The sequence below is a fragment of the Tenrec ecaudatus genome, chromosome 13, assembly GCF_050624435.1.
Source record: "Tenrec ecaudatus isolate mTenEca1 chromosome 13, mTenEca1.hap1, whole genome shotgun sequence".
Lineage (NCBI taxonomy): Eukaryota > Metazoa > Chordata > Mammalia > Afrosoricida > Tenrecidae > Tenrec > Tenrec ecaudatus.
The window spans coordinates 68326404-68345551 of record NC_134542.1 but is presented as its reverse complement, the minus strand read 5'-3'; the positions used below and the strand labels follow the sequence as shown (position 1 = coordinate 68345551).

General features: G+C 47.8%; 1 protein-coding gene across 1 annotated transcript in view; it reads left to right on the top strand.

The window, feature by feature from the left end:
• The window catches only part of MYO3B (myosin IIIB), a 504101-nt gene that overhangs the window by 242971 nt on the left and 241982 nt on the right, over positions 1 to 19148 (top strand). The window contains exons 20-23 of the mRNA XM_075529130.1: positions 1527 to 1674; positions 3611 to 3764; positions 6825 to 6913; positions 8892 to 9021. Coding sequence (XP_075385245.1) covers positions 1527 to 1674; positions 3611 to 3764; positions 6825 to 6913; positions 8892 to 9021 — 521 coding nt within the window. The remainder of the gene's footprint in view (positions 1 to 1526; positions 1675 to 3610; positions 3765 to 6824; positions 6914 to 8891; positions 9022 to 19148) is intronic.

The following is a 19148-nucleotide window of genomic DNA, read 5'->3' as shown; positions in this document are numbered from 1 at the left end:
CGGGGCTTTCTTTAGCAAAACCCTTGGCCTTAGACCTTTAGAAGATGGGATGGGATGCAGGGGATGCCCTGGTGTGTTTGTGCCTCAAAAGGAAGTTTGTTGTTAGGTGCCATCGAGTCGGTTCAGACCCAGAGAAACCCCAGGCCCCAAAGAATGAAACACGGCCCGGTCCTGCACCATCTGCACAATCGTTTTTCTGCGTGAGCCTGTTGTTGCAGCCGCCGTGTCAGTCCCTCCAGTGGAGAGTCCTCCTCTTTTTCGCTGCTCCTCGCCTTTACCAAGCGCGATGTCCTCCTGCAGGGACTGAGCTCTGCGGACGCTATGCCCCAAGAATGTAAAACAAAGCCTTGCCATCTTTGCCTCTAAGGAGCACTGGCTGTGCTTCTTTCAAGACAGGTCAGTCTGTCTTTTTAGCGACCCACTGCACTTTCAGTAGTCCTCTTCCCCCACCGCTATTCAAATCATGGACTCTTCTTGGTCTTCCTTATTCAATGTCCAGCTTTCACCTGCCTAAGTTACAGCCTTGCTTTTCAACACTCTAAAGAGGTCTTGTGCAGCAGATTTACCGAAATGTAACACATGAGCTTTGCTTGTGGCTCCAAACAAGACAAAATCCTGGGCAGCTTCAATGGCACACATGAATGAGAGCATGGGCTTTAGACTTGGCTGGAAGCTCGCCTAAACCGACCGGGGTCCGATCCACGCTCTGCAGCGGAACCAACTACATGTTCTAAGTGGAAATTTTCCTAACTGTAAAGTGGGAGTAATCATGTTCTCTTCATGGAGCCATTGGAAGACTCAAATGAGGGAGGAAGGAAAAGGTGTGTGTGTGTGTGTGTGTGTGTGTGTGTGTGTGTGTGTGTACCATCTATATGGAGGGTTTAAGGATGTTGTTGACTTCATTTCTTGAGATGGGCTGTATAAATAGATACAGTGTGTTATTTTACAAAACAAACAAACCTCTCTTGGATTCCTTCGCCCTCAAACCTAACTACTGGTCTGAGTGGCCAGTGAACAAAAAGGAGGAAAGGTCAAAGTGAAATGGATGTGGAGTCTTTTGTGACCACCACCAAGTTCATCTCAAACCACCACCACCAAAAGACTCAGTGAGACATTTGATGAGACGTTTTGAAAGAACAGTATCTTACATAATTCTTAAACTTTCTTCGCGTTAGTGATATCTGGTATATAACAGAATTGAGAACATCAGAGTCGAGAGCCTTCTTCCCACTAAGTGTTGAGTGTTATTCGTTGGAACAATGAGTGGGCAGTTCTAGCCCCATCATCAAGTGGAACAATTCTTCTTTCACTTGTTTCATACATACAGCTTCTGAGTCCGTGTTCAAGAATTCTGCTGACAATAAATCAAGTCGTGAGGACTGTGGAGAGGTTAAAGGAACAAATGGTGTCAGACACAAAGTGTTTCTTCTCTGAGACTGGAGGGAGGATGCTGGTTTCCAGGGACAAGGATGGGGACACACAGAGGCATGTCAATTCTCACGCCCTGTTATCCTGCTCTCTCCTAGTCGTGCGGACAGTGGTATGCATGTGGGCATCTTGGATATTTTTGGATTTGAGAATTTTCTGAGAAATTCATTTGAGCAGCTCTGCATAAACATCGCCAATGAACAAATCCAATACTACTTCAATCAGCACATTTTTGCCCTTGAGCAGGTAAGAGTGGATACTGAAGCGACCCAGCCTGGTGGGGAAAGTGCCCGCGATGTGAAGCAGCGAACCCGTTGGGCAGGCCGGGAAGGACAAGTCTAAAAAGAAAACTGGCTGGTGAGGCAGTCTTGTCAAAATAATCAGATAGTCTAAATTTAGTCAGGTGGGGGGAGGAAAAAAGATTTGATTTCTATGGAAAGGTACAGTTCTTCACTTGAGTGGAGCTAGTGACAAGCCAATTATTTAAATCTCGCTTCCAAAGGGCTCTGTGCACACTGCCCACAAGGCTGAGTTCTCTTTTACTTCATTTAACTGAAAACATCCATGATTGTGTCCAAAATGACATGAATTCAGGGCAAGTTTCTTTTTTAATTTTTATTAAAATGATATCCTTATTGGCATGCAGTTCACACAGGATACAATGAAATCATTCAGGCCTATTAAGAGGAGTGTACAGTCGTCCCCACAATCAATCTCTGAACATGCTCTTCTCATGGGGGCATTGCTGTTAGCCCCCATCCTCCTGCAAACCTCCCCTTCCAGGCCCCTGGGTAATTACTAACCCAGTTACTGTCTCTATAGATTTACCTCTCCTGGGTTTCATACACAAACCATACCAAACACAGACAGAAAGCAGACAAACAAGCAAACAAACACCACCAATGAGTAGACATCAGTGGAAAAGAAAGCAGACCACATTAAAAAACCGAACCTTTACACTGGGTCAAGAGGGAGAGCAAATGATAAGGTATTGCATGTTAACCTAACTCCGTCTGCCACATTTGATTTTACAGCACTCTGTCGGCTAGCAAAGCCATTTCCATGCACCGCCTAGAGTCTGAGGCAATGCACCCGGGCCCTAACCTGTGGGGGACCCTCAACCAGACCTTTCCACTGTTGTCTGTAGCCTGGTGCATTTCTTGTTCTTACACCCAAACTGGTCCTTCTCCAGCCCATTTCCTGCACACTACATCCCGTAATAATTGCAGGGGTGGCTGCAGTGAAGAGTCAGAGGGGTTTTTCTTTTCTAGAACGGAAAGCCCTTCCTCGGTGGGTTTCATGGTAAATCACCCAGCAGGGTGAAACTAGTGGACCCAGGGTTAGAGGACCTTAACTTGTGGTCCTGTCCGTGTAGCAGACGCCACCACCCAGCACTTTCTCCCTGACCAAGTCCCATAATGCAGGATCGTTCTCTTCCTGTAGAAGCAGACACGCAAACAACACGGTAGGCAAAGAACCCCAAAGACATGGAGTCAAAAAATGCCAGCGCTGGTTTTTATCATTGAAGCTGGATAATCCGCATGGCCCTCCTCACCTGTCCTGCCCCCCAAAACTCCACCCAGTATCAGTCCGGTGTTCTTCCATTTGACTCCTTGGGAAATCTGGGGTTCTTTTTAGTTTTCTAATGTAAGATGAGGAGCCCTGGTGATGTAATGGTTAATCCTTGGGCCGCTAACTTCAAGGCCCACAGTTCAAAACCACCAGCCGCTCTGTGGGAGAAAGATGAGGCTTTCTACTCCTGTAAAGAGTTACAGTCTCAGAAGCCCACTAGGGCATTTCTACCCTGTTCTATAAGGTCGCTGTGAGTCAGGATCAACTCGATGGCAGTGAGTGAAGGAGTCTTTCACAGAGTCCCCTGCAGAAAAATAAAAGCCTGCCCATAGAAGTCATATCTGTCCCCCAAGTAGCTTTATTTCAGCTTCCCATCCTTTCTACATTCTTTTTTAAACCATGAGTTACCAAAGCCATGTTGGGGAGGCAGTGGGCCATGTCTACGTCTCCCAGCTTCAGCGGTTACCGAAAGTCACCCGTGGGACATTTAACCCCAGGGCTACATGAACACATCAAACACACCCTGTTTCCCACTGGTCCTGTCAAAGGCGTCCTGAGGGCACCTCGGCCAGTTTGGGGCTGGTGAGACTCACAGTCCGTTACTCTCCAGATGGAGTATGAGAATGAGGGCATTGACGTGGCCCTCATCGAGTATGAGGACAACCGCCCCCTCCTGGACATGTTCCTCCGGAACCCCCTGGGCCTGCTTGCGCTCTTGGATGAGGAGAGTCGGTTTCCCCAAGCCACGGACCAGACCCTGGTCGGTAAGTGCCCCTCTGAAATGACTCATGTCATGAAATGAGGGCAGCTCCCCCAGTTCATTCGGCCCTGTGGCCGTTCGGTGGGCTGTACAGTAGGACTGCTCCCTAGGGTTTTCTTGGTGACAGGTTTTTTGTTTTGTTTTGCTTTGTTCTTCTTTTGAGGAACTTAGGCCTTAAGGAGCGAGTGCTTGTTGAAAGGAGCAAACCAGCACATCTTGACAGGTTTTTGTGGACTGCTGAGTGGGTTTGAACCCACAACCCATTGGTTCCCACTCAACCCAAACTGCTGGCCTTGCCCAGGGACCTATGTACAATCAGAAATTATTATTATTTTAAATCATTTTATTGGGGGCTCATACAATTTTTATGACAATCCATCCATCCATTATGTCAGCACATTTGTACATTTGTTGCCATCATCATTGCAGAATTTATTTTTAATGAATTGAAATAACCAGTACAAGACCAGTGAGAATCTGGGTTTTAAAGCAAGCCCATGCACATCCCTTGAACCTTCTTCCCGCCTCTGTTTCTATGCTTGGAAGTATCATGGCCCTAGTTACTGAGCTTCCCATGCCCGTATCATGTTTTATACCTGCCTCTCCATGATTTACCACAGCCCTTTCCTCTTGAGTAGTGGCTACACCTGGGCTGCTAACCTCAAGGTCAGCAGTTCGAAACTACCAGCCTCTCTGAAGGAGAAAGATGAAGTTTTCCACTCCCATAAAGAGTTACAGTCTGGAAAACCCACAGGGGCAGTTCCACCCTGCTCTATAGGATTGTCATGAATCAGAATTGATTCACAGCAGTGGGGTTTTTTTGTGTGTGTGTGTGTGTGTTATTTTTGCCCTCTTAGCTGAGACCGCCATCCATTTCCAGTCTAAGCACATGCATCCCTTTTGATTTTCCTGCCTCATAATTTCCCTCTCCCCACCCCCTAATCCCAGCTAGTTCAGTCATTCTCAGGCTACTTTTCCATTAGGTTACTGTTGTTTACAGGATGCCTGCAGAACATCAAAGGCCTGGCATCAAAGCTCCTTATACCTCACCCCTGTTTCTCTTGACCACCTACTTCCTCTCACTCTTCAGTATTTTACGTAGTGCTGATCTCTCCCCAGGGAGCTGGGTGGTATGGCGGTTGCACATTGTTTGGGTTTTATCTCTTAGCAGTGGGGGGTGCAAACAGTTGACACACCTGGCGGCTAGCCCAAAGGTTGGGTACCTCAAAAGACAGATCTGGCCATCTTTTTCTTTTTTTTCTTTCCACTAACGACATGTTTGTTAACGTTTTAGTGTGAACTAGGAAGGGCCTTACACTTCTGATCATCCTTTGGGTATTCAACAATTTAAACAACTTATAAAACTTCCCAAGAGTTCCCCCTGTTCCCCACCTTCCTCCCTGCTCTTTCCTGTAGAAAGTTACCCTCCCCTTTACCCATATTCACACCTGTCTGCCCCCCAGCTGATTGCTTTCCCTCCTCTCCTTTTACCTCTGACCCCTGGAAACCATCAAAGTCTGTTTCTTTTGGTATCAAAACCTTTCTCCATCTCCACCTCCACCACCACCACCACCACCACCACCTCTATCACCACTACCACTACCTCCACCTCCATCTCCACCTCCACCTCCACCTCCACTATTATCTCCACCACCTCCACCTCCATCACCACCACCACCTCCATCACCACCACCACCACCACCACCTCCATCATCACCACCTCCACCTCCATCACCACCACCACCTCCATCACCACTACCACTACCTCCACCTCCATCTCCACCTCCACCTCCACCTCCACTATTATCTCCACCACCTCCACCTCCACCTCCACCACCACCTCCATCACCACCACCACCACCTCCATCACCACCACCACCTCCATCACCACCACCACCTCCATCACCACCACCACCACCTCCATCATCACCACCTCCACCTCCATCACCACCACCACCTCCATCACCACCACCACCTCCATCACCACCACCACCACCACCACCACCACCACCACCACCACCACCACCACCACCACCACCACCTCTATCACCACTACCACTACCTCCACCTCCATCACCACCACCACCACCTCCATCACCACTACCACCTCCATCACCACCACCACCTCCATCACCACCACCACCACCTCCACCTCCACCTCCACCTCCACCTCCACCACTACTACCTCCATCACCACTACCACTACCTCCACCTCCATTTCCACCTCCACCTCCACCTCCACTATTATCTCCACCACCTCCACCTCCATCACCACCACCACCTCCATCACCACCACCACCACCTCCACCTCCACCTCCACTATTATCTCCACCACCTCCACCACCACCACCTCCACCTCCACCTCCACCACCTCCACCTCCATCTCCACCTCCACCTCCACTATTATCTCCACCACCTCCACCACCTTCACCTTCACCACCACCACCACCACCACCACCATCACCACCACCACCACCACCACCACCACCTCCATCACCACTACTACTACCTCCGCCTCCTCCTCCACCTCCAACACTGCCTCCACCATCTCCACCTCCACTATTATCTCCACCACCACCCCCACCTCCATCACCTTCACCTTCACCCCCACCTCCATCATCTTTACCTCTACCACCTCTACCTCCACCTCCACCACCACCTCCACCACAGAGATTGTTTGTTGAGGGAGGAGCAGAAAGATTCCAGCTCTTTTCCCAGATAGGAAGCCGGTTCATGGAAGAGAGTCCTTTCTAGGAGTTGAAAATGTGTCTCTTGAAATGCGCCCCTCTCCTGGCTTTCCAAAGATATCCTTTGTTTAATAAAATGGTCACAAATTGCCAAGATAAGCCCACCAGTTGTCTGCTTTCATGGACTATCCTTATGGTTTTAAAGCTATGGTGACTGACCCCGGGGTCCCCGTGAGTCGGAATCTCCTCAAGGGCAGCTGTTTGTCCTTGTGTCATTTGATTGGGTTTTTGAGGAACCAAGGGCGTAAGGAGCCATGCGTTTGTTGGAAGGGGCAGACCATTCACTTGGTAATGTTTCATCCTGAAACTCCACACAGATAAATTTGAAGATAATTTAAGAAGCAAGTACTTCTGGCGGCCCAAAGGCGTGGAGCTGAGCTTCGGGATCCAGCACTATGCCGGGAAGGTGAGGGGTCTCCAGTGGACAAGGGGAGAGTGATCGCGGGACTTGTTGCCCCCACAATGACCTGCAGGTGTCTTCCTCTTTTTAAATTCTTCTGGAACATCGAATCATAATTCCCCACCCCCCTCGGCGGTGCCTCTCTCAGAGAGTTGCCCATGGCATTGAAGCAATTTCTCTCTGGGGTGGCCCACAGAGCCTCCAGCTGCCTCTCACCTGAGGCTGGCCTTCCAAGGGTCAGCTCTCCACAGAGAAAACACAGGAGGGCTCTTGTGGGTTCGGCGGTGAGGGTTGACACTCTGAAGGAATTAGGATGGAAACGAGGTAATGGAGGAAGGTTCCGGTCGCCGTGGGACTCAGATGTTAGCGCTTTAAGCACCTTTCTCCCGGGCAGCAAAAACGTCCAGCTGAAAAGGAGGGTGAGAAAAAGAACTCACACCATCGAGCAGACGTTGCACTTTTACAACATTGGCTGAGTTTTCCACTTTTCATAGCTTCTGCCTCCGTCTCAATTTCAAGTTCCTGAGGCAGTTCAGTGATGGCCTGAGGCAACTCTCAGCATCCAAGCAAACATTACCAACCCCCCTTCCCCCCTCCCACCAAGAACCCTTTGATTGATGGCTAATTGGTTCCTATCAGGTTCCTGATAATGGGTAGGAGCTGAGTAGAAGGCATTTAGGATTATTTTGCTGATGAAAAGATTATTAAAATTATCTTTTCCGTTCATACCATGATGTTGACATTGATTTTTGCCTCTCTGGCTGTTGACTGAAAGTCCATTGTAATATAGGTAAAGGGGGTAGAGTCTTTTTTTACTCCTCATAGTAAGTACTTGATGGGCCAGAGAAAGATGAGGCTTTCTCCTGTTCTACAGAGTTAGTCTCAGAAACCCACAGAGGCAGTTCTACCCTGTCCTATAGGGTCGCTATGAGTCGCCATCAACTTGAACTGACTGGAGGGTAGTGAGTGAGTACTTGCTGGGACCTCTTTGAGAGCATTGTTCCAAATGAGGTCAGCATGATCGAGCCCAGCTCAGGAAGACACTGAGGCATGCTGCCGAGACTCCCTTGTCTACACACAAGCTTGGAATGACTGATAGATTCAGAAAAGGAAGGACCCAGAGGTGAAAAACAGGATTCCCCTTCTCCCTAAAATCAAGAAAGAAGCGGGGGAAGAAAGGGAAGAGGAGGGTTGGGTAGGAAATGGGCGTTAGAGGTCAAGGAGATGAAAGGAAGGTGAGAGACAGAGACAGGACAGGGCAGCCGAAGACAAGAGGAGGGAGGAGAGACAATAGACGGGGTGCCCTGGGCAGAGGAGACCATTCCCATGTGGTTAGACATGAGCGAAGAACTGAAGGTCAGAACTCGCCCTGGCTGGCAGCACCCACGCGGTGGCTGTGAGGACGGAGCCCAAGAGCTTGGGGTTTGACGAGTGCCACTTAGGAGACATGCAACTTTCATCCTCTCCCTCGGCTCCTGTCTGCACCCCAGAAAAGTGGAGATCATACTAGTACTTATCTCCCAGGATGGGTGCCACGCCTATAGTAAGTGCCCAGTATAGTTCAGTAACAACTCTAGTGTGGGATATCTTTGATATAAGATGCCTTTCTTCAGAGAACAACGTGGACGTGCTATGAAGACGTCTAGCCTCAGCTGATGGTCAAGATGTAAAAGCGTGGCTGTAGAATGATGATTCCCACACCAAAGCCAAGCTCACTGCCACTGACTCAGTGCTGACTCGTGTCGAGCCTTTAGGGCAAGGCAGAACTGCCCCTGAAGGTTTTCAAGACTGTAAATCTCTACCGGAGTGGAAAGCCTCCTCTTTCTCCCGTGCAGCGGCTGGTGGTTTCAAACTGCTGTCCTGTGGTGAGCAGCCCACTGAGCAACCCACTCCGCCACCAGGCCCCCTCCGTTAATGACTGCTCATGTTGCCAAGCAACCGGCAGTGGCTTTAACAAACCTGCTCTTTGCTGCCCATGCCGCAGGTGTTGTATGACGCGTCTGGGTTTCTAGAGAAGAACAGAGACACCCTCCCGGCTGACGTGGTTGTGGTCCTGAGAACATCGGAAAACCAGCTTCTGCAGCAGCTCTTCTCCGTTCCTCTGACCAAAACAGGTATTTCAAACCGCCCACCGGTCCGGTCCTGCTCTCCCCAAGCCCGGGGGGTGGGGGGGGGGTGGGGGTGGTTCCCACTCCAATCTAACATTGCCGGGGTCATGCTACTCACATCTGGGACTTCTTTAAGCCGGAGTGCGTTCAAGGAAAGCAGTTTTAGAAAGTGATTTTATCCCCCTTTTTAACTTAATTTCATAGAACACGTGTATACACACATGTGCGTGCACGCAGGCACACACGCTTTCTGTGACATCAACTCTTAGACTTCCCATTTTCTCTGCCTGTCTCTTTTCATTCTCCCACTATCAAATCCTACGAGCGATACATCAGAATACTCAACCACTTACGATCAAAAGGGCAGCATCCACCCACGGACAGAGGGTCAGGAAAGAGGCGGGGGGGGGGGGTTGGGGTGGAAGCAGGAAACTCTGGGTGGAAGTGGGCTAAGCCGTGATATGCTGATGAATTGGAACAACATGTATATAAATTGTTGACTGTAAAACTGATGATCTGCTTCATAAACCTTCACTTAATATCCAAACTAAAACACCACCAATTGGTGTTAAGCAATCTAGAAAACTAAAACAAACAAGCAAACAAACCCTCGCTGCTTCCAACTCATAATGACGCCCTAGGGGCCCCATGGAGTGACCAGTGGGTTTGAACCACTGACCTTGTGGTTAGCCGTCTAGAGTGGTTTCAATTTATCTGTATGTGGTGGGAAGAGCTTTTCTGTTAATGTGCGTGATTCTAAGTGAAGGGCGTGTGGTGAATCAAACCCTATCGAATCACGGCTCTTCAGAAGTCTCCTAGTTCAATTTTGTACTTGGTCGTCAACTCTACACCACCATTCTCTGAACCAATCTGAAATACATCCTTCTACTTAATGTTAGCCTTCTAAATAATTAGTCAGTCAGTCCCCATGGCAGGCAGCAGAAAACAAGGGCCAAAGAAATGAATGTCTAAGCCATTGCTATTCTGCCAAAACGAGAAACCAAAGTTCACTGCTGCTGAATCAATTCTGACTCACAGTGACCCCATAGGACAGGGTTTAGAGACCGTGACTCTTCATGGGAATAGAAAGCCCCATCCTTCTCGGCAGAGTGCCTAGTGGTTTTGAACTGCTAACCTGGAAGTGATCATCCCAACAGGTAACTATTAGGCCAGCAGGGCCCCTCCCTTCTGCCAGGTGGGTTCTTAGTTTCAGTTCCTTTGGCTAACGGGCGTCTGCTGCGTAGGCTGGGCGGCCAGCTCCTGCCCTCAAGGCCTGTGTGCTTTTGAGGGTGTCTGGCAGCAGCGATGGAAAAATGCAAATTCATTGCCAGTGAGTCCATTCTGACTCAGAGACCCTACAGGACAGGGTGGAACTGCCCTTTGAAGTTCTGAGACTGCACTCAGTTTCCAACTGCAGACCTGGAGGTGAGCAGCCCCATTCGTAACCACGACACCGCCAGGGCCCCCTCAGGAACAGCTGCACCCAGCTCATCACTCCCGGTGACCTGGCCGATCACAGCCCCACCTGTAGCCCTCAGGGCACCTCATAGACGCAGCTCTGCGCATAAATATTCAAAAGCCTCCTCCTCCTCTCAGTGCCATTGAGTTGCTCCGACTCATAGCAATCTTACAGCACAGGGTTCATCTGCCCCCAGCTCTGGTGCTGTCCTGGTTCCATACTGGACTGGAGCCACATGGTTGACTGTTCAAAACCACCAGCAACTGCTCAAGCGAAAGACTGGTCTTTCTATTCCTGTAGACAGGGTGAGTCTAGGAAACCCATAGGGGCTCAGGATGAGTCAGCACAGACTCGTGGCTGTGAATCCACTTGAAAGAAAGGGGCAGAGAACCTTCCTTCTGGTTGCTCCGAGGTTCCTCTTGACACGTCCCCGTCCCGTACCACCCCCCCGCCCCGCCCCAAAACCATTGTCACCCATAGCAAGCATGGGGCCTTTCCATCTCCAATGAGATTGGTTGCCAGATCTGACTTTTAGCAATTTAGAAGAAAAAAGCCACAGTCTGTAATCTGGGCTTCATCCTGCCTGGGAAGGAAAGTTGAAACTAGGTTCCCGAGGGTCTTCAAACATGCTTCTGTAAACAAAAATAGGAGGGTGCCCCTCAGATGGCTGCCCTCCCTCTTCTTCCCCAGACCTTTCTTGGGGACAGCAGGGTGTCATTCATGATCACCCGCGGGAGCTCAGAGGGTGGGGGTGGGTCAGCGGCTCATCAGAGGCAGGCAGAATAGCCGCTAATGGGGGATGTGCAAAGCAGTCTTTGAACTAACAGCTATCCAAATGGCTCTTCCGCCGGCAATTACGCCCTTTCATAAATATGAGTAACGACTTGTCAAATCTGTTCACAACTTCACAATTTCCAGTTTTTCAGCATTTGGCACACACACACAAAAAAAAGATTCATAGTGTGGGCCACTGGGTGGCGCTAGGCAAGCAGTTAGGCTCTGCAGCTTTTCCGGTTCCCCTTTCTCACCTCAACTTGGGCGACACAGGAGCAGAGGGTGCCTGCTGGGAGGTGTGTTTTGTGTTTCTTGTCAGTCACTCTTAAGGAAGCTTATCTAGAAACTGTGCTGATACCAAGGGCTCAAATAGCAAGTAAATGTCTAGAAAATGCTGATGGCAACAGATGGGCAAATATGCTCGATACATGGATTGGTGTGTGGATTGTTATAAGAGCGGCTAGAGCCCCTGGTAAAGTGATCTTTGAAAAAATAAGGAAACTGTGCTGCAAAAAAAAAGCTCAAGGAAACAAACAAACAAAAAATCGAATCTAAGACAAGAAACAAGCATGTTTTCCTGACAAGTTTGCTTGTATTTCTGGGTCATGATATAGAATCATTTCTTTCGGAAGCCTAAGCTTGATTTTCTTCACATGTTCAAAAGTTCATAAATGTCAAACTAATGAGCATGACTCAGCTTCCTTTCCTGAAATTATCTGTGCAAAATATCTTCAGTCACCAAACATTTACAGAGAAACTTCAGCAGGAACAGAGACATTGGGGGGGAAATGGCATGACTTTGCCCCGAAGCAAGTGGGACCCCATTTCACTGCCCTCTCCTGCCTGGAGTCAGACACTGACTTGTGTCTTCATAATGACAGCCCCGAAAGTTCCAATTCTAAACCATTAGTACATCCTGTGTTCAATGTCAGAAAATTCATTTTCTAAATTTGAAAACATCCATAGTCGAAATTTTGAGTTTCATATTACAGTCTTTGAAGGGAATAAAACCTTATTAGGGAAAAAAAAGGTCGACCATGCTATTTTTGTTGAATTTTCAAGTAGTTGTGTCAGGCATGCGCCCCTTATAAAAAAGGGAAACGACTCTGTATCTTGTCACTGCTGCTGAAAGCGAAGTCCCGCACAGCTGGTGTTTTGAAAAACAATATGCTAATAATTTCACTGCCCAAGATAACCATTTGGGGAGCTATTTTTGTTTTAATGTCTCCTTCAAATCTTTTTAAGTGTTTTCCTAAAGTTAAATTGGGCATGATTTTGGTAAGCATATATAATATAGGAAATTACAAACTTCTTTTTGGGAAGGGGAGTCCTGGTAGCCTAGTAGGTTACCCATTGGGCTGCTAACCACAAAGTCAATGGTTCGAAACCATCAGCTGCTCCACAGGAGAAAGGCAAGGCTTCCTACAGTCATGAAGAGTTATAGTCTTGGAAACTCACCGGGGGCAGCTCTACTTTGTCCTATATAGTCACTATTGTACTATAGGGCCACTGTTGTCCTATAGGGTCACTACGAGTCAGAGCTGACTCAATGACGGCAGAGAGTTTTGTTTTTCTTGGGGAGAGGTCACGGGGAAAAGAGGGAGAGGAGGCCTAAGGTGAAAAGTCTTGGAGGCCATTAGGGCCAAACTTTTAAACCGGGTTCAGTTTGTGTGTTTGGGGGGGGGGTTCCTCCCTTTTCAGAGGAGACGAGGTTTGTGGCGAGGGTCCCGTAGGGGCGGCGACAATCTTTTGGTTCCCGTCCTTGGAGAGCGTCCATGGATGCTTGCTTTGTAAAGGCCATCCAGCCGTGCATGTCTGTTTGGCCCCTTTTCAATGCCAGGGGTTTCCAAGAGGTGCTGGGAGTTTGCCATGAACTTTTCGAAGCACCTTCCCTTCCCTATGGGAATTCTATTTCACGGCGATTAGGGAGGTTTTAGAAAATAGAGAAGACTCTTAAGATGCAAAGGAAACCTTTTTAAATGTTTTCTTTTTAATTTAAGTTTCCTGTCTAGTTAATTTGAAGTTGCATAGTAGCTCAACTAGGCAGTGGTTTGCTTTCCCCAAAGGGCGTCACTGAGCTCAGGGCCCCGTGTGCTTGGAGGCTGACCTCACTGGGCTGCTGGGCAGGAGTGGCTCTGTCATGAACCAGCTGCCATCTGTACAGCTCCCATCGTGTACGCCACCGTGGTCAGTGACCCCAGTCCTGGCACCCTGGGCAGCACCAGGGGGCAACCACCAGCCTCTTGGAGGGATATGAGGCTTTCCATTTCTGTGACGATTTATAGTTTCAGAAACCCACCGAGACAGGTCTACTCTGTCCTACAGTCGCTATAAATCTGAATCAACTCTATGGCAGTGATTTTGGGAGGGGGGCGGAGGGGAGGCAGGGAGGAGACTGGGGGTTTAAGGTGGTTCATTTTTCAGAAGCAGATCGTCAATTCTTTCTTCCAGGCATATCTGGGTGGTCTCCAACCTCTATTTTCATTTTTAATTTTTTTTAAGCAGCCAAGTGCTTAACTGATTGTGCCACCCAGGCACACTTATCCCCCTTACCAAAGCCAAGCCCACGGCCATGGAGCCGATTCCGATGCCTAGCGACCTTATAGGACAGAGAGGAACTGGCCCTGTGGCCTTCCCAGGCTGTGACTCTTCACAGGAGGAGGACGGCCTCGTCTTTCTCCCAAGGAATCACTCGGTGGTTTCGAACTGCTGACCTTATAGCTAGCAGCTGAATTGCCTAACGACTACACCACCTCTACATTATCTCCTTATTAGTGGGATTCCAAAAGAAGTATTGTTGCTTGACGTGCTCTCTTAGAAAAACAGACTCTACTTCTCGTGTGCATAAATTCATCCTATAAAAATCAGAGCTAACAGTCCAACAGAAACGTTTCCGTTTCCTGGTTCTTTGTTCATATTTATTTGTACTGAACATGTTATAAACAAGCATACACAGGAGAGGTGGCTTGTGTGTGTGTGTGTGTGTGTGTGTGTGTGTGTGCATGTGTGAGTGAGAAACCACATGGCTCCGGGTCATCAGGAGTTGGCTTCTGCAGGTTGCTGGAGCTGCCTGTCCTGCTGATTCAGGTGATAGCTGAGAGCCACCTCATGTTCCCGAGGTTCCCAGTGAGGAGCTAGTTCAACGAGACAGCCCAGTCATTGCGGGTTCTCTGAAGGGGGCCACTTCAGGCGTGATGGAATCTTTCTTTGTCATCCTTCCTATTGATATGAAGCCCTCTGAAGGTTTCTGTGTGGACATTGGATGTGGCAGTAACTCTGCTTTCCAGACCTTCCTCTGGGCCTTTGGAGCCGGATGACCTAGGTGGGACACTGTCCAGGGAAAGCTACTGGAACAGCTTTCCTGACTGGGGACTGTTTCACTGGTTACCAGTAAACTGGAGAGAAAAGTTCAAAAGGCTCAGGGAGGAAAGAGGAGAGGAGCTTTCAAAAGGAGTTCCAAAGGGCCCTGTCTGTCTTTGAATTGTAAATTCTGATGCCTCCGGTCATTGGTTCCAGGCTTTCAAGACAGTAAGAACTCTGGAGAAAACAAGAAAACAAAACAAAACAAGAGCAGCATCCATGGAACATCCTCTAAGTCTCAAATCTGGCTTTGCCGCAGAGATTAGAACAGGGTTCTGCCTCCATCGCCTTGTTCTGTCTAAACTTGTGCAGGTCTCTCCCTTAGAATGTGACTTGCTGGGGAAGGAGGCCTGGGCGGGGGCGTGCAGTGCTTCTGTGATGGACTGGGGGCCACGTGGGCCAGCAGTTCAAAACCACCAGTAGCTCTGTGGGAGATAGACTGAGTTCTCTGCTCCCATAAACAGTTCTCCACAGGCTATGAGTCAGCACTGACTCGATGGCGGTAAGCTTGCTTGTTTCTCAGTCAAAAGTAACAGTGTCTCTGTCCTGATGTGCATTGGCTCCCTTTCTCATTTGTGTGGGAGCACCAGGTGAACCCCGTATTTTAATAGCTACGAGGCACGGTAGCCCTTTCACTGCTGAAGTTCTTGCTCATCGGATTTCTTAATTCTGGAACTCCCCAAATTAATGGCAGTAAGTTCTCTGACCAGCGCCGTGTCGTTGATTCTGGTTCCTGTGTTTGAGGGTAGAACTCATGTGTCTGAGGACAGAACTGTGCTCGGCAGGGATTGGTTTTGACCTTTCCAAACTACATCGCCAGGCCTTTCTTTCAAGGCACCCTGGGGTGGATTCCAACGGTCAGTTTTTTGGTTCATAGTCTAGTGCTTTCATGTTTGCATCATGAGGGGAATCCTGGGCTCTGTGGGAGGGTCGTTTGTTCGTTTGTTTCATCCAATTGTTGAAAGTATACCCAGCAAAGCATAGACCAAATGCAACCCTCTCTCTGTACAAGCCAGCGACAGCGACTACATTCTTTAAAGTGTGGCCAGTCTCCCCCTCCTTTGCTGGTTTCTTTCTCCCCTATTGACACAGGCGCCCTGGTGGCGCAGGGGTGACGCGTTCAGCTGCTAACCCCTCTCGATTTAATCGTGGAATTTGTCACAGTCAGCGGATAGCCATCTACCCGGTCACAGAGCTACAAACCAGGTGCCTTCTGGTAGGAGAACAGGGCCGTCCCAGCCAGACTGGTTAGTGCTACGTCCCACAATGCACCAAGTATGCACAGTTATAAAATTTAAATAGGACTGTATCAAGAAAAGGTGTGGTATTAACACTATGTCTATAAAGTAGATAAAGGAAGAAAAAAACATTGTTCACTATGCGGAAGATGTCATTTTTACTAAGAAAGGCTTCTTCTTTTTAATCCAGAATAGGGTTTGTTGGGGTGGCTCCCACTCATGTTGATCCAGGGTCTCTGGGTGCTGCTTCCATCTGAAGGAGCATCGCCCGGACACGCCAGGCTTTTCCTCCTGTCGGCTGACAGAAAGGCGTCTTGAGGAGAGTGTTCCTTTAATTCGGGGCTAAAGAAAATTGGGCGGAGTGAGACTAATGAGGCTTCTCAGCCGGGATCTCCAGCACTGGAGCAGAGCGAGGCGGGAGTGTGATGGTTAATGGTCCCTTCACAGATACGACACTGCAGCTTTGGGAGACATCATAACATCCCATAGGGCAGTCCCTGCCATGTTCTTCTTTTACACAGTGGCTGGGAATAGTCTAGTCACTGTGCCTTTCTGTTTAACTTCTGAAAGAACTAAAAAATCCTCCTGAGATTTTGATGAGAATAATATTAAATCTAGAAATTGGTTTAGGGAGAACAGACATGTTTGTTGTTGAGTCCCCCAACCCTTATCTCTCTCGTTGTCTAGAGCGTCTTTGATGTCTTTCATCAATATTTTCTGGTTTCCAACACAGAGATTTGGTGTTTTGTTAGATTCACACCTAAGTATTCCAATTTTTGAGCTAGTCCACATGGTGTTGAAAATTTTCCATTTGCAATCATTCATTGCTAGCATGTAGAAATTCAACGGATTTTTTAGATTGATCTTGAAGCTCATACCATGGCTAAACTCACTGATTAGTTCAAGGAGGGAGTTTTGTTTTCTCTCAGTAGATTTCTTGTGATTTTCTGCCTGGACAATCATGTCACCTACTAACAAGGGGACTTCTGTTTCTTCCTTTCCGATGTTACGGCTCTTATTTCTTCCTCTTGCTTGGTTGCACTGGCTGGGACTTCTTGGACAAATCGTTCAGAGATGCGGCAGGAGCAGACACTGACATTGTTCCTACTCTTTAGGAGATAGCGCCCTGGTTTGGGCCATGACGGGCAACATGAGCTGCAGGTTTTGTGTAGCTGCCCTGACATGTGTTCTTTCATCGACCTGGAATAATAGTTTTCCTGGAATCTTGGTCTGGGAGACATTAGTCTCTGGCTAGCTTCTCCACTTCTTTCATTTCTCCTTCTTTTAAAATCTACTTTCCTAAGATTATAGCCTATTCTTTTACATTTTATATCCCCATTTCTTCTTCTCAATTGGATCATTCTCGTCAACGTAGCGTTTTCCACCTTTTTGACCCCTCCTTGTGCCGTTTCTCTATTTCATCCTCACAATACAACCTTTGACCCTAAGGGCGTCTCTTCTCCCCGTTGAGACCCCTTCAGCACACCAGGAGTCGCCTTAGCGCTCGCATCTCAGCAGCCTTCAACAGGCTACCCCGTCACTGGCTGCTCATTCCCAGTGTGCTTTGCTGGATTCACTTCCTCTACCTCACCAACACAAGTACATACCCTAGTCTGGATTCTGCAGGCCGTACCTTCAGCTTCTCTCTAAGTATCTCGTTCGGGGTCTGGTCTTCAGCTGTCGGAGCTAAGGCATGGGTAATCTGGGTGTATGATCCAAGATCACACTGGTTGTGTCGCCTGCCCTTCCCAACGTGATTAGAAAGACACTTCAATACACGAGCATCGCTTAAATATGTTTTAAGAGCTTCGGACCAGTGAGTAGAGGCAGTTGACAATGTATAGAACAGGGGCCTCAAACTTTTAAACAGGGGGCCAGGTCACTGTCCCTCAGGCCCGTTGGAGGGCCGGACTGTAGTTAAAAAAAACAAAAACAAAACTACGAACGAATTCCTATGCACATTGCACATATTTTATTTTGAAGTAAAAAACAAAATGGGGCAAAAACACCCCACGGGCCAGATAGATGTCCTCGGCGGGCCACATGTGGCCCGCTGGACATAGTTTGAGGAGCCCTGGAGAGGAACCTCTCAGCAGCCTGGAGAAAAGAAAGTGCTCGGCAAGGCACTATGCTGTGCTACCTCCTACATTCACCGAGCACTCCGCCTGTGGCAAGAAAATGACCATGCGCTTTGGTGGAAGTTCTGGGTAAGCCTTCAAAACACTCTGACATCTTGGCAGTGCTGCCACTGAGCTGGCCATCGCAGATTTAACAAATCATCACTTTTGCACATTTCACATCAACAGTGAAGTACAATGCGGTAGCCGGTCTGATTTGTTAAGCTAGTAAAGGCGATACTAGTAAAGGTGATAGGTATTCCATCTGCTGGAGATGCGTATCTTCAAGCAGTACTTAATTGATCTGTAGGAGGAAGATAAGAAATAGAATCTGCAGACAAACAGAAATATCAGACAACACCACTGAAAAAAGTTCATTGAACCTTATCTCTTACTAAGGGAGTCGCACATTTTTGAGACCAATACGATAGGTTGCCCTCTCCTGTCTTGCCATACCTGCTACATTTTGAGGCATGAGCAGCTGAAAATGGGTCAAGCTGAGCAATAAGTTCAAGTAATCACCCAAATACTTCACTTCTTCCGCCAAAAAATACCACACATTCAGTGACTGTATTTATGATATCAATAAGGTATTTCAAAACAGCTTTCCAATACAGAAGTTACTCATTAATCTGCTTCTACTTTAAGAATTAAGTCACAACTATGTCTTTGACTTAATTATGTTAACATCTGTCAATTGAACTGTTTTTATGTTTATTAATCATATTCAGATTGCACTAATCACAATTGTCATCCCCAGCAAATCGAGAATTGAATGATTTAGGACTGAATAGTTTGTAAACAAAACTATATACAAAGCCAACTGACACAGAGTTCAGTAGCCAGTTCTTACTATGACGTACACCAGTAGTTTTGTGTCTTGGAAATGTATTCTGGCTACAGAATCATGTTTGTTTCCCACCAGAAGTTTTCTATATACATTTTCAAATGGTCCACTGGGATGTTGACAATCATTTGGTCCTCTGCCAATCCAATAATTTACATCCTTTGGAGAAAAAATTATTTCACCCAGTCAGCTGTGTATTTCTGTTATTGATAGGATCTGCCAATGTGATGATTCCAAATTCTAAAATAGTTTCCATTTACATAATGATAACTATTGTTTTTACTGCGGCAAGGAATTGATGCAGAATATGGAATAAATTCTATTATGTTCCTATGACT